General features: G+C 51.7%; 1 protein-coding gene across 9 annotated transcripts in view; it reads left to right on the top strand.

The window, feature by feature from the left end:
- The window catches only part of Celsr1 (cadherin, EGF LAG seven-pass G-type receptor 1), a 137,512-nt gene that overhangs the window by 63,596 nt on the left and 56,404 nt on the right, over positions 1–17,512 (top strand). For all 9 annotated transcript variants that reach the window (XR_015623936.1, NM_001427591.1, XM_087556605.1 and 6 more), the window contains 3 exon segments: positions 10,290–10,512; positions 13,242–13,357; positions 14,188–14,276. Coding sequence is in view for 8 of the 9 variants with exons in the window: in NM_001427591.1 (NP_001414520.1) it covers positions 10,290–10,512; positions 13,242–13,357; positions 14,188–14,276 (428 nt within the window). In the remaining variant the exon portion in view is untranslated.

Below are 17,512 nucleotides of genomic sequence, written 5' to 3'. Positions count from 1 at the left end.
TAGCTCAGCGGTAGAGCGATTGCCTAGCAAGCGCAAGGCCCTGGGTTCAGTCCCCAGCTCTCCAGAAAAAAAAAAAAAAGAAAAGAAAGAAAAGCCTTCTCACTGGTGCCAGACTTAGGCAGCGCTAGACCCTCACTCCGGGGAACAGAACTTCCTTTGCTCCATGATTCCTCGTGCTTCTTGATCACCTGCGTAAGCATGTCAAGTACCTGCCTGGGTCAGGTGCACTCTTGCTGAGACGCAGTTTCTTTTCTTTTCTTTTTAAAAAAATATTATTTATTTAATGTATATGAGTACACGGTAGCTGTCTTCAGACACACCAGAAGAGGGCATCAGATCCCGTTACAGATGGTTGTGAGCCACCCTGTGATTGCTAGGATTTGAACTCAGGACCTCTGGAAGAGTAGTCAGTGCTCTTAACCACTGTGCCATCTCTCCAGCCCAAGAGACAGTTTCCTGAGTGTGGTTGTCCACAGGGGTCTGAGCCAGACGCAAGAGTGACCTGAGGCTTGTCAGTCAGCTTGCAGATGGTCAAGGAAGAGTGAGTAAGAAAAGCAGAGTCTGTCCAGTCAGTTCTGTACTGGGTGTCTCTGCCATGGTAAGACTCGCTTCCCTCACCTAAGTTGTGGGAGTTTCCGTTTTGTCCATTGTCTGTGCCAGAGGGCTGCATATCATAGCAGACGGACTCACTTGAGAATGGTGAGGGCCTTGGGCTCTAAAATGAACGGTTTGGGCAAGTCTGCCTCCTCTTGCAGGCCCTGGCGGAGATCCTGCTTTCCCCTCAGCCTCAGGAGCTACCTGTGTTGCCCTTTGTAACCTCCCACCTTGCATCCCACACTTGGTGCTCCCCACCTGTTTTCCACAGGATGCTGTGATGGCTTTGTCCCTTCTCTCAGTAATCCAAGGTCACCTCTCTCTCATGGACCTCAATCTGCAGAGTGTTGTAAAGGCCCAGGTCTCAGGTGTTGGGTGCAATCTTCCTTGGAGCCATAATTTTGTGGGATCCATAATTTTGTGATTGCTACCTCTGGCCCCACCAGCACCTGGCACCCACTGGGGTTGTCAGTAAAAATTTGCTGAAGGCATAAGAGAGTTACCAGACCCTGTGACTTCAGTGTGTGGCCAGGGCTTGGCTGTTCCCCATTTAATGCCACTGTAGAGCTCTGACCTTCAGCTTCCATAGAGAAATTGAGCCTCTGACCTGAGTGGTGACCCCAGAGGACTTTAGGGAAGGCAACCCTTTGCCAGTCCCCGCCCCATCCATCTTCTCCAAAGCATCAGACAAAGCCCCTCTCTGTCTTGCCTGGGACCATAAGGGCCAGAGCAAGAGCTATGAAGGCATTGATTCCAAGCAGGAAGTTTGCACAGGACCTCTTCAGAGGAGGCTTTCCTCAGCACATCACTGTGTGGGGAGGGGTCCCATGCTGAGGGAAGTCTTCAGTATCCCTGCTCTCACTGAGTACAGGCTTCTGAGGACTGATACACTAGGGGTGTGTGTGTGTGTGTGTGTGTGTGTGTGTGTGTGTGTGTGTGTGTGTGTGTGTATGCATGTGCACGTGCACGCTTGTGTCCCATCTGTGTCCTGGGTCCCTCTGTCTGTGGAGACCTTAGAGTTCCCACTTGGCTGCTGTGCCTGCTCTATGTAATGCAGACTGCCAGCCAGACCTCACCCTGCAGGACAAAGGCCTTCCAGTCTCAAGGTCTCCTTTCCTTGTCCCCTCCTTCCCTCCTGTCTCTGTTTCTGTCTGTCCCTCCCTTTCCTCCTCTCTTCCCCCCTCTTTCCTTCTGTCCCAGCGCGTCTCCATAGTACCTGTCTGGTAACAACTGCTAACTACTGTGTTAAAGAGCCAATGGGATGGCGCAGTGGGGCAAAAGCACTGCTTAACACAAGCCTGGCAGTTTGAGTTTGATCTCCAGAACTAAGGTGGAAGGAGGGAACCAACTTCATGAACTTCTCTGCTGACCTATGCTTTTTTCCACTGAAGCATGCTCTCTCTCAAACACACACACACACACACACACACACACACACACACACACACACAGACACAGACACATACACACACTTATTTTTTTAATTAGAAATTGTGTTTGACAGCAGTTCTTAACGCTGTAGCCCTTTAATACAGTTCTTCATGTTGTGGTGACCCCCAACCACAGAATTAATTCATCGCTCCTTCATAACCGTAATCTTGCTACTGTTATGAATCATAATGTATGAATATGATATGCGGGGCATCTGATAATGCAGCCCCAAAGGGGGTCTCGACCCTCAGGTGGAGAACGGCTGTGTTAAAAAGTTCATTTAAATCTACAAAGAGCACGTTGCATGCTGTTACTTGGGCCATCTGCCTCTGTATCAGTTTTCCAATCTCCAGGTCTCCACTCTGAGCCTCTCTTGTTGGCTGAAGGGAGCCCCAGCTCTAGGCATCAGGATGTGGGTATGCCCTCTGGCAGCCTTCCCGCACACCACACAGGGTGGATTATCTTCTGGTCCCCTCCACCCAGCGGCTTCAAGGCCATGGAGGTGGCTGTATTCTAGGGGATGCGTTCCAAATGTCACTGTAGTACAGGACCCTTTGACACCCCCTCTTCCCCTCAGGCTCCGTAGGCCCCAATCCTCAGACAGGCAGGTGGCTTCTCAAGGTAGGGAACAGTGAGGGTGGGTGGACATCTGATTCTTTGCCACTGGAATGCAATATATATATATATATATATATGTGTGTGTGTGTGTGTGTGTGTGTGTGTGTGTGTGTATAAATTTTTTTAATGGGTGTGACTGGAGTTCTAAGAATTTGCTTCAAAGACAATGAACTCATCAGAAAGAGACAGACCCTCTACAAGCCCCAGCACTGTGACTTCTCCTGGTCTCAGGGCTTCCTGCTTCCACTGGCTACCCCCTTCTCCCAGTAGCCTTGGGGAGGGGCAGCAGGTGTCTCTGTTGAGACCTTCCTTCTGGGTAGCCTGGCCAACAGGGAGGGGCTTCAGGGGGACTAGGCTTCAGTCCCCCAGGAGGTGAGAAAGTCAAACAAAGCTGGAAACTCCCAAGGGGGAAGGGAGGACAGACTAGAACCTGGCAATCTGCCTGGATGGGGAAGGGGGCAGAGAGGGGAGGGGCTGGAGTGACAGTTGCCTAGAGGGGCGGAGTCAGGACCTGGAGTGACAGCAGCAGTCTAGGACCTATGCCAAATGAGTTCTATTCCCTCACCCACCCTCTGGGTTCTTGAGTAGGCTCCCCAGCAGGAGTGAGTGGTCTCCCTGCTTCTGGGATAGATCTATAGCCAGCAAGGCAAGAGCCATTGGCTGGTTTTTGGACAGTGAACTTCTGTCCTGGGAAGGATGGATAGACAGAGGTGGATGTGTGGTGATTGGGTAGGGAAAGGGACAAATGAATGGGTGGCCTGATAGAAGGCCTGAGGCTCGAACCATCATCTCCCGACACCGTCTTATGGTGTGGATCCTGGATATTTACATACTACAGGCCCATCCCTGCAGACACCACTGATGCCGGCATGGGTTACCCTTGCAGCTGTGTGACCTGACACAAGTTCCGACCTTCTCTGGGCCTTCAGTACATCGAGGCCTGCCTAGAAGAGACCTTGTTTGGCGATGGCATAAACTGGTCCAAGATACAGCTGCTCTCATGGTGCTTGTAGCATTTTCACCCTCGGTGTGGTCCCGTAACAGCCAGAGGGCAACCGTCAGTGGCTATCTCCCTGTCAGTTTGCTGGTCTCCGAGGTCTTCTTTGCAAAGCAGGCCTGCAGGATGTCCTCTAGTGCAGTCTGAGGTGTGCAGTTGCTCCTGTCCTGGAGCCTCATCGCCACAGGCACTGGGTTGCTCCGAGTGACCTCTATGCAACCCTTTGTGTGAGGTGGGGCTTTGCTGACACGACCTTCTTTCCCACTTTATCTCTCCAGAAGCATGAGGCGGTGAGGGGAGTAGAAGGCTGCTGTGTGGCACCAGGAGAGGACCCCAGGTGGTCTGTGGTGGGAACTATTCTGCATGTGTGTAGACACCATGTGTGTGCTTATAGGTGGGCACGCCAAAGGTCGAACTGGGGTGGCAACTATTTTGTGCTTACGTGTGGGTGTACCAGAGGCTGGAGGTTCTGCCTCAGGTCTGCTCAGAATCTTTGGGCTTGGCAGGGTCCCAGGTCCAAATGCAGCCTCCTGAGGGTTAAGGGTTTGCTCTGCCTGAGCGCTACAGCCTGGCCACACCCTCTCTCTACCTCACCTCTCTCTGTCCCTAGCTTCCTCATCGCTCTAGGATCTGCTTGAAGACTCAGCTCCTCTTCTCTATTTTCCTCCACATTTGGCCTGTTTAACTAAGAGACCCCTCAGCTGCGGGGAGCGGTTTCGTTCATCCCCATAACCTCAGGCTCTTAAAGTGTCCCGTGATGGGCAATTCATTGAATGAACAGGCGAATGGTGGGCAAACGGATGGATAGAAGTATGAACGGAGGGATGATGGTTGAATGGATGGGAGATGGATAGATGGGTGAAGGGAGAGATAGACCAGTGGATGGAGGAAGGTAGGTAGTGGGCTCGTAGATTTCCTGGAAGGATAGATCAACGGATGCAGGATGGATGGATAGACGGAGGTGGATGTGTGGTGATTGGGTAGGGAAAGGGACAAATGAGTGGGTGAAAACATGGAGGAATGGGTAGTATGCTTAGTGCTCAATGACTTCTCTTGGACACCTGCCTCTCAGTGCCCCAAAGTGCCATTCTGCCCATCACAGCCCTTCCTGTGGTAGTGGAGCTACATGGCGGCGTTGCACGGTGCCTTGTGTCTTCCTTGCCAGGACACGAGGTTCCTTTCTGGCCTGAGCTCTGATGGGCCTTCAGGCCACCCTAGGGATCTCTGTGTTTGTGACCTGACTTTGAGTGACCCATGCTCGGATCCCAGCTCCACGCCCAGGCCCCCACTCCCTTCCTTGCTGTGTTCTCCACCTGCCCTGCTGCTTCTCAGTTCTGCCCGAATTTGCACACTGTCTCCAAGTGTGCCTTTTGTGCATTGGGTCTGAGCTTTACCCTTGGTGCCTCTGGAAATTCTAGTTTTTCTAGTTTAAAAGCCCTTAAGTCTTTATGAAAGGAGAAAGGATTTGTCTTTTTATTTAGTTGAAAACTTAAGTTGACAAAACTCTATCTGCCCTTCCCTTCCAGGGGCCCACCTTGCCCTCTTCGAGGGCCCGAGGCTCTGGGCACTGTGCTTCTCTGCAGCTGGGCTAGGCCTTCTGCTTTACCCATCCCTGCTCCTGCCTGTGGTGCACTGAAGTGGGTCTCATGGCCAGCAGCTCCCCTCGTCCTCTTCTAAACTGAACATGGCTACCCTCTGCACTGTGGTTTCTCTGGGCCTGCATCCTTTGACTTCCTAGAGCTTCCTGACTGCTCTCACAGACCAGCTGATTTCTTCCTATAACAGGAAACCCATTTGCCTAAGTCCTGTGACTTTTGCTTAGACCGAGGGTCAGTGGCTCTGACAGTACCAGCTTGAGTCTCTGGGCAGACAGGACATTACTCACCCACATCTAGGTAGGGCACTTACTCAGTGATAGGACATGCATAAGACTCAGGGCGAGGCCGACATCTACTCTGGGGTCTTTTCTGCAGAGCTCTTCCACTCTTGATGGGTTTGTGTATACGCAGCCTTAACCAGGCTGAGGCCAGTGCCCCTCATGGGCAGGGGACTTGTGGCATGGTCTACAGTGTTGAGCTCAGCGATCAGGTTGCCCAAGCTAACCTTACCTCGGTGTGGGTGGAGATCTACCTATGAAATGGGTGTATGAGGGCAGACGTGGGGGTGGAGTGGGGGTGCTCCAGGGTGGGGAATGACTCAGCAAGTGGCATTTGACTCTGAGGAGAACACCTGGATGTTGAGGGAATGCCAGATCCTTAACTGTGACAGTAAGCCCTGAGAAATTTATTTCATCAAAATGGCATTGCTTGATAGGTGTGGTGGAAGGCCCAAGCTCTAGGCCATAGAGTGACTCTTGTTTCAAGAAGAAAAATGATAGGCCAGAGAGGACTCAGCAGGTAAAGGCATCTGCCACCAACCAAGCATGACAAGCTGAACTTCAGCCCAGCACCCATAGAAAAGCAAGCAAGCAAGGGTGTGTGGAGATGGCTCAGTGGTTAAGAGTGCTCGCTGCTCTTCCAGAGGTCCTCTATCCTGACACCAGGGGCAGCGGCTTGAAACGGTCAGCATCTCTAGCTTCAGAACTAACACCGTCTTCTGGCCTTCTCAAGGACATAGACACACAGACACACAGACACACAGACAGAGAAACATGCATAGAGCAAGAGAAATACATACAGACACACACACAAACAGACACACACACACAGACACACACACAGACACAGACACACATAGACACACACTCACACACACACAGACACACACTCACACACACACAGACACACACTCACACACACAGACACACACACAGACACAGACACACACTCACACACATACACAGACACACATACAGACACACACTCATAACACAGACACACTCACACACAGACATACACACAGACACACATACATAGACACACATAGTGAAAGAGTGAGAAACATGCACACACATGCATGTGCACACTTATAGAAACATGCACAGAGAGCGAGAGAAACACATACACAAACATAAACATGCACATGCATGTACACATAGAAACATATGCACAGAGACAGCAAGAGAAACACACACACACACACACACACACACACACACACACACACTCATAGAAAAGACCAAAGCAAAGCATGTCTTTTACAATTGCTATATGAGAGAATTAAGGCTGTAGGATTTATAGACTTTGACCTGTATCATTCATTCCTGGGCTAAAATGACCTGCAGAATTAGAAGCCATCACAGCACAGGTCTCAAGTGTGTGCATTACACAGTCAAGACGCCAGCTCCATGTTGGCAGGGCTTGGAGCATGCACACACTGTGAACTGAACATCCCCACCCTGGGCATCTGACTAACCTTATGCAGAGAAGCCATGTGGAAGTTAGTGCAAGCCTCAGTGAGCCAAGATGCACTGGCGAGAATGGCTGCCGCGACCAATGTTCTGATGTTCTCATAGGAATAGACCCTGTATTGGCTCCCAAGGGCCTGTAGTTTACTCAGAACCCAGAGACGAGGCTCCATCCCAGGCTGGTGTGGTTTATCTTTAGCACAGTGAGCTCTGCTTAGAGTGCCTTATATAAAAGCCGTGTGTTTAACCCCACAGTTAGTTCTTTGTATGGATATCTACCCACACTGCTTGGGTCGGTGGATGAATGATGTCCGCTTTGTAACCTCATGGTTAGCTCAAGATTGAATCATTGCCTTGGCTCTGGTGAGCCCTGGCGTTGTATGATTTCATCCCACAAACACCCGTCAGTACCTGCTGCATACCCAGCTCTCCTCCGACACCCCCTCATTACGGGCACTAGTCCAGCACCCTAACATGCAAGGCACCCGCTGTGGACCAGATGTTCTCGGACTTGGCTCTAGAATGAACCCCGTGGCTGCACCCCCACCCCATGCTCCCACATAGTGGTGTTGTAAGTAAAGCTGGGAGAGATCCTGGGTCCTGGATCTGCTCAGAATGCAGTGAAACTTCTATGGGGTGAGCCACAGTCGAGGACAGACTTGAGGAGGGGACATAGGATGGTCTTCGGGAACTGAGGGAGGCACCTCAGATCAGCCATCAGTGGAGTTCATCAACCGTGACTGGACAGCTGTAAGACTCTGCAGTGATGCTCTGGGTCCTGGGGTCCTGGCTGGGGGAGCAGTATAGCTATGTTAGAACCAAGAGTGTGGGACCAATGATCTGGGTTTGTGCTTTTGAGGGTCAGGGGTGTGATGGGGTGACATCTTCGTGGAGTACTAAGCCAGTGGGACGAGTGTGCTCCGAGACCAGCACTGTAGGAACTTGTCTTTTGTGTTAGAGGCAGAGCAAGAAGCTTTGGGAGTCAGTGGAACTGGTATAAGGTGCATATTTGGGGTGCTTAGGTTTGAGGGGAAGGTTAAGGCAGTGGGATGGGAATGCAGGGTGTGAAAATGGTAGAGGAGTGTTGAGGGAGGTGAGAGCCTATGGCATGCTGGTGGCTCCAAGACTCAAAGCCTGCCTCCCTGGGCAGATGGCAGAACTCTCAGTCTAGTTGGGGTTACCCAGAGAGAAACAGGCCAGAGAGGCTTCGGAAGGGAAGAGAAAAGTCTGAAACACAGCTGAGGACGCCCCTGAACCCCACCTCAGTCTCAGAGCCTTCCTCTTACAGAGTCCACACTGGACAGACATCAGTTCTGGGACAAACAGCCACTTGTAGATTGAAAGCTTCTCACACCCTATCTACACAGAAGCCAGCATGTGGTCTCACTGGAAAACTGGGTCTTTCTGTACGCAGCCAGACACTTGAGATGAAGTCATGTAGGACCCAGGGTAGACCCTCTTCCATTTCCAGGGCCTTTAGAAGATAAAGTTGTGTTGGTGGGGGCTAGACACCCTGGGGCCTCTTCTGGGTCTAGGAGAGGAGTTTCGAGAGAGGACGAGAACCCCACGCTCAAGTGGTCGGGTTGAGCTGCCATGGCTGCAATCCCACAGCCAGGCGGATCTGGAGTTTGGAGGATAAGGGCTGGCTTTCTCTTCTGCTGGGAAAGTTTGGACAATCTCTGGAGCCTGGATCCTCCAAGGTGTGCTACTCTCAGGCACTGGCTGTGGGGAAGGTGAAGGCAGTGCCCTTTCTCTTCACGGTTTAGTGAGCATAAGGCCAGAGTGTCTCTCAGGCAGCTTTGTTCTCAGAATGTGCTGGGCTTCACTGCCCATGGGCTAACCTGGAGTACAGTAAAGCAAACCGTCCTGAAGGGGAGAATTTAAAGTGTCTGAAGGAAAAGGGAGAGATCTTAAGTTTAAACTTCAGTGATGGGCCCTCACAAGGGTTGTGTAGAAGGCTGTGAACACTGACGGACGTGTTTGAGTGTGAGAGTGTGGGGGCAGGCAAGTTCATATGAGATGATCTGTGAGGAGAGTGGGCATGAGGGGAGTATAGGTATGGGCATGCATGTCTGAGACGGAGTCTGAGACATGGGTGTAAGGATGTATGCAATGGTGTGTTTACAAATGTGACGTGAACATGTGTGTGAGTCTGATGGTTTGAGTGTGTGACCCGTGGGATGGCGTGAGTGTACGCATGCATGCATGCAAGCACATGAACTCAGAGGTTCCTGCAGGGTGGCCAAGCTCAGAGCCATGTTGGGCAAGGCCCTGGGATCCAGCAATGGCTGGGAGATGAAGTGTCCACTGTTGTGAACCTGAGGTGAACAAGCATCTACCAGTGGCCAGTTCTCACCTGCTCCTCCACACTGGCCTCTCTCTGTCCGCTTCTCTGGGCTCATCTTAGCTACTGCAGACCGGCGGACGGATGAGATCACACCGTCCTGCCCTGAGCCTGGCCTGCCCTGGCCTGGTAACAGAAGCGCTTAGGGTCTTTCCATGGCTGGGCCTGAATGGCTGTGAGGGGATATAGTAGGTCAGTGATCCCAGCCGACTTCTGTCCCATGAGATTTGTTTTCCGGGCTACAGAAGCATCAGTTTGGACTCAGCCTCAACACATTCAGTAGAAGAGAACTCCCGGGGGCTATTTTAGCCCTGTAATCCGTAATCCGTGGGTCACCTCCTGAGGAAGGTGTTTCTGCCTTTAGGAAGCAGTCCATGTGGATCTGCAAACTGTTGGAAAGTTCTACCAAAGCCCCAGGTCCAGGTGTCACTGTGGCATCCAAGCCTATGAGCCTGAGCCTTCAGTCAACTGTGTGCCTCAGGGGACATCCATAGTCCACTGGTCTCCCTTAGTCTCTGTGCTTGTTAGTTTTTGTCAGTGTAAGCAAATTAGAGTCACCTGGGAAGCAAGAATTTCAATTGAGGAACCATCTCCATTAGACTGGCCTGTCACTGTCAGCGGCATGTCCATTGGGGCATTGTCTTGATGAATGATTGATGTGGGAGGCTCAGCCTACTGTTGGGTGGTGTTACCCCTGGACTATATAAGAAAGCAAATAGAGCTAGCCCTGGAGAACTAGCCAGTAGGTGTCACTCCTCTACGGCCTCTGTTTCAGCCTCTGGGTTCCTGCCTTGAGTTCCTGCCCTGACTTCCCTCAATGATAGACCATAGCTGAAATAAACCATTTCCTCCCCGAGTTGTCTATGGTCAGTGTTTATCACAGGGGGGTGGGGGAGCGGGGAACGAAGCAAACTAGGACTCTAGGACAGCCTTTGCGTGACCTCTGCTTTCTTCTCCAGGGGAGCATTGCCAGGTGAACGTCCGCTCAGGCCGCTGTGCCAGCGGGGTATGCAAAAACGGGGGCACCTGCGTGAACCTGCTCATCGGAGGCTTCCACTGTGTGTGCCCGCCCGGCGAGTATGAGCACCCGTACTGTGAAGTGAGCACCAGGAGCTTCCCACCCCAGTCCTTCGTTACCTTCCGGGGCCTGCGGCAGCGCTTCCATTTTACCGTCTCCCTTGCGTAAGTGCAGCCGTGCTTGTGGGATATCCCTTGGGAATATGTCATGGGGTGGGCGCACCTCAGCCTTCTAGGCTCTGGATGGTTGAGGAGGCCTGCTCGGTGCTGGCTGCCAGACCACCTGCTCAAGGGTCGGGTCGTTGCCACGATGACAGGGGACACTGTTTCAGCATAGGGACAACAGAGCATCCATGCCAAGACTTCCAAGTGGGGACAGCCCAAATCCCAGGCCTGGAAGCTAACCTGGCTATTCTGGTCCTGCCCACCAGCACCAACACAGGCATCACTGAGATCTCAGTAGCCAGTGGGGCAGGCCCAGGGATCAGACATCCTGTGCGTGTCACAAGGCAGGCTGTTCAGACTCCCAATTCCCCCTACCTGGTCCTGATTAGTATACAGCCGGCTGATTGTGTACTGTCCATACCTTCTCCCCAGAATTTAAACATTACTTAAAAAAAAAAGTCCAGTCTATCATTTGGAGCTGGGGAGATGGCTTACTTGTTAAAATACTGTGTGCAGGCATGAGAGTCTGTGTTCAAATCCCAGGCTTCCGTGTACAATGCTGGGCACAGTGGCACACACATGCGATCCTGCACCTGGGGACGCAGAGGCAGGAGGATTCCAGGGATTTGTCCTCCAGCCTTCTGGCTGAATTGGTGTGTTCCTTAACACACATGTACTAACATGAACCATGCACAAAATACCAAATGAGCTCACAGGGTTTTAGGCATCATAAGCCTGTGATTTGCTTAGATAAAAAAGAATCTAGAATTTCCATTTTGAAGCTCTTTGCTAGGTTAAAGTTAGTTCAGTGGGAGGAGGCTTCTCCTGGGTGTCTTCGTGCACTGCCTGCTAAGTACAGACAGTGCAGAGCCTGTCCCTGGGTTCCGTCCTAAAGATAAAGCCAGCCAGGAGTGTCCTCAGGACCAAAGGACAAGTGACTTCTCCTTATCCATCATCTTCTATACTGTGAATTAACAAGGTCCCTCCCATTGAGTGTGTTGTAGGGAGGTCTGAGGATGTGGGGTGGCTCTGGCAGTCAGCTCTCGCTACTCCCCCCACCCCATGTGCCTGATAAATGGACAGCGTCTGCCTATTGGCACAGTACGTCCTGAGCCCTGTACTGCCAGGTGTGGATAATTGTTGTTTGCCCCTTTGTGACAAGACTCTGCCCTCCATCCAGAAGGGCACCTTTTAGGGCACAAGCCTGCAAAGCAAGGGCCCTGCTGTGGGATCCCCTGCAACAGAGGACGCCCATGAGTAGCCACCGCCTTCCACATCAGAGGAGTCTCGTGACCCCTGGTGAATGTATCATGGCATGTGCTGGATGTGAGCTGGGGTAATGTAGCCCTGGAGTATAACCATGGCTCCTGCACCCCTTGGTATGGCCAGTAGTTCATAGTCACGTGCATCGCAGTGACTTTTGGTGACCTTTACTGCCTTAAAACTCAAAGTCACAAGAGAAGAGAGAAAGTTCCCCCAGAATACTCTCAGAAGACCAGTGGCCTTCCAGTTACAGTTTCCCGGGCACGCATCCTGGAAGCTCTGAGGCCCCTCTTACCACAGAGGACTGCCCAGCCCGGCTGAGTTGCCTTGTCTCAGGTGGCTTCTGTCATGGGCCTTCTCCTCTTTCTAGTTTCTGTTTGCCAAGTGCTGGGGCTCCCAAGTGGGCCCCACTCCCAGCCGCTTTTTATCCTCTTTTGTTCTCCGCTCCTTCTCCTCCGGCCCCTCAAGCTTTGGTTTCTATTTCTGTCTTTCCTCATTTTACTCAAGTTGTTCCCACCCTCCCCTCAGCCCTGGGCCCCGGCTCAGTTTCTCTGTCTTTAGCAATGGATGGTGCCTGCCAGGGGGAGCGCTGTATAAGAGGGGTTAACCTGGGCACACAGAGTCCAGGCTCAGGTATTTCAGTTGGTACAAGAGGCTTAGAGATGTGCCACTCAGGCAGAGACTTTGGTGTGAAGGGAGTACCTTAGGGTCTCATCTGATCTGTTGCAGGAGATAAACTACATGTGTACTGCCTCCAGACATGCTTATAGTTGTTAAACAGGCTATGCATCATTCTTGTGAACATGTAGTCTGTGTGTGTGTGTGTGTGTGTGTGTGTGTGTGTGTGTGAGAGAGAGAGAGAGAGAGAGAGAGAGAGAGAGAGAGAGAGAGAGGGGTACTGGGTATTGGGTATTTTCTCTAGTCACTCTTCACTGTTTTCTTTTTTTCTTTTTTCTGGAGCTGGGGACTGAACCCAGGGCCTTGCGCTTGCTAGGCAAGGGCTCTACCACTGAGCTAAATCCCCAACCCCTGTTTTTTTTTTTTTTTTTTTTTTTTTAAAATGGAGTCTCTCACTAAACCCAGTACTCCCCATCTCCAGATGGTCTAGCAGACCCTGAGCATCCTCTGTCTTTGCCTCCTGAGTGATGGGTCTACAAGTGGCTACCATGTGTGGCTTTTGACAGGGGTACTGGGGAATTAAAACTCTGATCCTCAGACTCGCACCCCAAACCTTGATCCACTCAGCCCTTTTTCCTACCCCACACAACGTCTTTCACACTGCCGCAGGCCATCACCACCGTGTCTCCCAAGGCTCCAATGCACACATTAGGTTGGGTGGGCTGTCAGCATCTTGTGTGATAAAGTGCTGAGGCAATTATTTTCCTGAACCATGTCGCGCGCTGCCCTGGCTGGTCATGTCACCCTGTCACGGCCCTTCAGTGTGTGACATGCTGCTTGGCCCACAGGTTTGCCACCCAGGACAGGAACGCCCTGCTGCTGTACAACGGCCGCTTTAACGAGAAGCATGACTTCATCGCCCTGGAGATTGTGGAGGAGCAGCTGCAGCTCACGTTCTCGGCAGGTGGGACCTCCTGCAGCCGCGGGTGCCTCCCAAGGCACTTTATGGATTAGGTTTACTTGTCCTCCCAGCTACTCAGCCTTCCAACCCTAATTCTGCATCTAGGAACCCGGCCTCTAGAAGTCAGAGTGCAGGAAGATGTCAGTGTCAGGGCAGTGTTACTTGTAAGGCTAATACCAGACGGAGCCTGGCTCCTAGGTCAGAATCGGTAATTGATGTGCAGCGATGTGGGTGGAGGGATGGAGAGCTCAGCAGTTGAGAGCATTTGCTGTTCTTACAGAGGACCTGGGTTTGGTTCTCAGCACCCATGTGGCAGCTCACAACTGTCCATAACTCCGGTTCCAGGGTATCCAGTGCTGCCTTCCGTCTTCTGTGTCAGACATACACATGGTACACATGTAGATATGGAAGCAAAACACCCATACACTTAAAATCAAATAAATATAAAAAAATTAAAAAGATGAAGTGCAGTGTACCTGTAAATTAACCTGGTGACTTACACACCAGCATGAGAGGACCAGGCAAGCATGGATGTGAGGAGTAGGCCATGTTTTTTCCTGTTTTAGAATCTTGCTATCTTTCAGGTTGAGGCCCTCCACATAGGGGGGATGGGGAATGGCTTCCAGTGGTGGCCGTGCCAAAGGGAAGGGCACATGGCCAGTCTCTCTGAGCAGGATATCTACACTGCAGCCTGGGGATGGCTTCCAGTGGTGGCCATGCCAAAGGGAAGGGCACATGGCCAGTCTCTCTGAGCAGGATGTCTACACTGCAGCTTGGAAACCTGATTGGAGGAAGCCCCTAACCTGTCTCTGGATCTCCCTCTTGCTGCACAGGTGAGACCACAACGACGGTGACACCGCAGGTTCCTGGAGGTGTGAGTGACGGGCGGTGGCATTCGGTGCTGGTCCAGTACTACAACAAGGTAGGAGGGTGCCTCGGTGTCTCTTTCTTCCCTCCTGCTCAGGTCAGCCAGTGATGGCCCAGTGGCTTTTCTGCTTAGGGTGATGTCAACCAAGGGTTCTGTGCACGTAGTCAGTGCTGGAACTGAAGCTGTGTGGACAGGCAGAGACTGAGATGCACTAAGGCAGGATGCAGAGAATTTGCAGAAAATCCAGGAGCTGCCCCGAGCTGTGACTCGGGGGTCAGGGGTGGAGGTGGGATATGGTGGCCTTGGGGGTGGGGACAGCGGCTGCATTCCCAGGTCTGACTACATGTCTTGGGTGAGCTGTGACTGGAGGGTGTGTTCCCAGCTCTGAAGCAGGTGTCTTGGGTATGTTTTGCAGTTATTGGCTGTAATGAAACATACGATCACTTTTGTTTCATGAAGTCATGTGCTTTCCCAGACTGTTTTGTTTGTTTGTTTGTTTGTTTGTTTTGTTTTTTGTGTATACCTCCCCTCCCATGCTACCAGCTCTGGGTCTCATGACGAGTCCATGCTGGTCTCTCCTGCCCCTCACTGAACCCAGCCACAAGCCTCTCCAGACTTTCTAAGATCCACATCACCAGCAGATGAAAGATGAGGACATCCTTTCTGTGCAACCTGTATGGTGGCAAAGGTATTTTCTAAATTACCTGTCCATGTCACCTCAGGCCTTTGGTACCTGGGATGTCCTCTGCCCACTCTTAGGGCACGGACTGTCCTTGTCTCCAGTTCTTCACTGCTGCCTGTCACTGCTGTCCTTCTTTCTCCAAGGTCACCTTTTCCATTTGCAGTGGCATCTTTTTATTTCTGAAGGTCCCCACAACCACCCCAGACAGACTCCAGTAGCCGTCTTTGGTCCCCATTCTGTGTCCCCAGCTGTGAGTGGGAGCTGTCTTGTGGTGTAAGCATCGGCCAGCGCAGCCTCTGCAGCCTTAAATGGTGACAGAGACAGAAGGAGGAGTTGCCAGGGCCAAAATCTCCCTGGTGACCTTGAGGGACACTGAACTGATGAGTACTACTTGAACTCGAGTAGGACTTGGGACTAACCCCAGACCTATCTCCAGACACAGGGCACAGTTGCCGGAGAGAAGAGCAGATTTCTGCTGTCCACATTGTCCTACCTCAGAGACTTTTATTTGATCGTGAAGTGATGGCCCTATGGATTTGGGGACAGTGACTATCAGCATAAAGGACATGGCTTACACATCCCAAGTGGCTCACAGTAACCCCATGAGAAGCAGTAGGATGCGGCCCCTCCTTTCTGTGGTGTCTTAATCTGCCATTATTTCCCAACTATTTCTTAAGGGGCATTTCCCCCATTTTCCCCACGGTCCTCTTCCCATCATGCTTTGCATCGTCGTCTCAGTGAGGGTCTTACTGCTATGAGCAGACACCATGACCAAGGCAACTCTTATAAGGACAACACTTAATTGGGGCTGGCTTATAGGTTCAGAGGTTCAGTCCAGTATTAAGGCAGGAGCATGGCAGTGTCCAGGTAGGCATGGTGCAGGAGGAGCCGAGAGTTCTACACCTTGTTCCAAAGACAAACAGGAGAAGACTGACTTCCAGGCAGCTAGGATGAGGATCTTAAAGCCCACGCCCACAGTGACACACCTACTCCAATAAGGCCACATCCCCTAATAGTGCCACTCCCTGGGCCAAGCATATGTAAACCATCACGATCGTAAGTCAACAATTCCCACCCAGAGAAAATGAACCCTGTAACCTACCCGTGGTATGACTAGATCATAGTTGTGACCTCCAGCACATGAGTGAGGGCTGAGCTCCCATCACTGAAAGCCTCTGGAGCTTGGGACTGCTTTTCTGTGTCCCTGTGGAGAGATGGGCATGGCCACCGGAGAAGCCCAGGTTTTCTGGACAGCTGGTCAGGTGACGACAGATACAGACAGAGCTCCCACAACTGTAGAACACCCTTGGCTCAAGGACAAAGTGTCTATGGCTTTGTGCCCCAAATACACCGTTCCTTGGGTCCTGATATTTCACACACTTTTGAGTAGAAAGAATGGCAGATAATCCTGCAGAGGGGCACCCTCTTAATCCTGAGGAGGGATGCTGGTCTTGCTGGGCTCTACTCCCAGGCAGAGCATTTCACCCTGTCACCTTTTTGGCTCACCTTGGTCTTGTGGCTATATAGACCTTCGTACTTATGTGGGCACTCCCAGTGCTTTTGTGCTTCCAGGATGTTTAGGCCTGTCAGAATGAACCACAGGAACCCTGGGGCATCAGGGAAACACCGGGTGTATGTATTCCCTTTCTTGCTTATGTCAGAGACACACGTCCAGACTGCAGGCTTGCTGCTGAGGGAAGGGCCGGTTCAGGAGGTTGAGCCAGCCTCAAGTTTCCCCATTCGAAGCTTCTGCATCTGCCTCCTGTGCCCAGAGCAACAGTTGTCCTGTGGTTGGGTGGGGCCTCTCAGCCCAGTTGTGAATTCTCTGTCCTGTGAGCCAGCTCAGAGGTGCAGCACACCCTCACAGAAGGCTACCTCAGATGGCCCAGAAGAAAGAGGGGCCCCATGCCAGAGGATCAGTAGGTAGATGTGGATTACTGGAATTTATGGCTCCCTTTCCAGGCTGGGTCCTTTCAACAGCTCCCTTCACCTCCCAGTGAACAAACACAGCCCTGAGTTTAGGATTAGGCCTTTGCTGGGCTGTTTCCTTCTCTTGCCAGAGGGTGGGTATTTTAGGGAGGAAACCAACCAGTCTCCCTTATGGCCTTAAGCCTGCATGTGTGGGTTGAGTAGGCAGAGATTACAGTACCTGTCTGTGGACGGCCCTGATGTTTCTGTCTGCCTCTGTCTCTGAGGTGGCTGCTTCTACCAATGCAGGTGCAGGGACAGACACGCTTTGGATCTGTGGACCTGGGAAGACCTGTTAGGCTGGGAACAATTTCAGGCCTGAGTCGGGGCAGCAGCCTGAGGTCACAGTACGCCAGTGTTGGCATAGTCATCTTATTATTTTATTGGGTTCTTATGCCTCTACCTCTCTCGCAACCCCATTTCACCCTAATTTCTTCTATCCCCCCCAATACTAAGTAGGAGATAAAGCAGGCTAGAGTGGGAAGGAGACATGGACCTCTATGGGCTATTTCCTGCTGATTAGGGTCATCGAGTTCCTAGGAGCATGTCCAATCTTCCACATCAGAATATCTCCCAACTTCTTTTTTTTTTTTTTCCGGAGCTGGGGACCAAACCCAGGGCCTTGTGCTTGCTAGGCAAG

Source organism: Rattus norvegicus, chromosome 7, assembly GCF_021556685.1.
Source record: "Rattus norvegicus strain SHRSP/BbbUtx chromosome 7, alternate assembly SHRSP_T2T, whole genome shotgun sequence".
Classification (NCBI taxonomy): Eukaryota; Metazoa; Chordata; class Mammalia; order Rodentia; family Muridae; genus Rattus; species Rattus norvegicus.
Note: the sequence above shows the minus strand (reverse complement) of the source record. Positions and strands in the feature narration are given on the sequence as shown.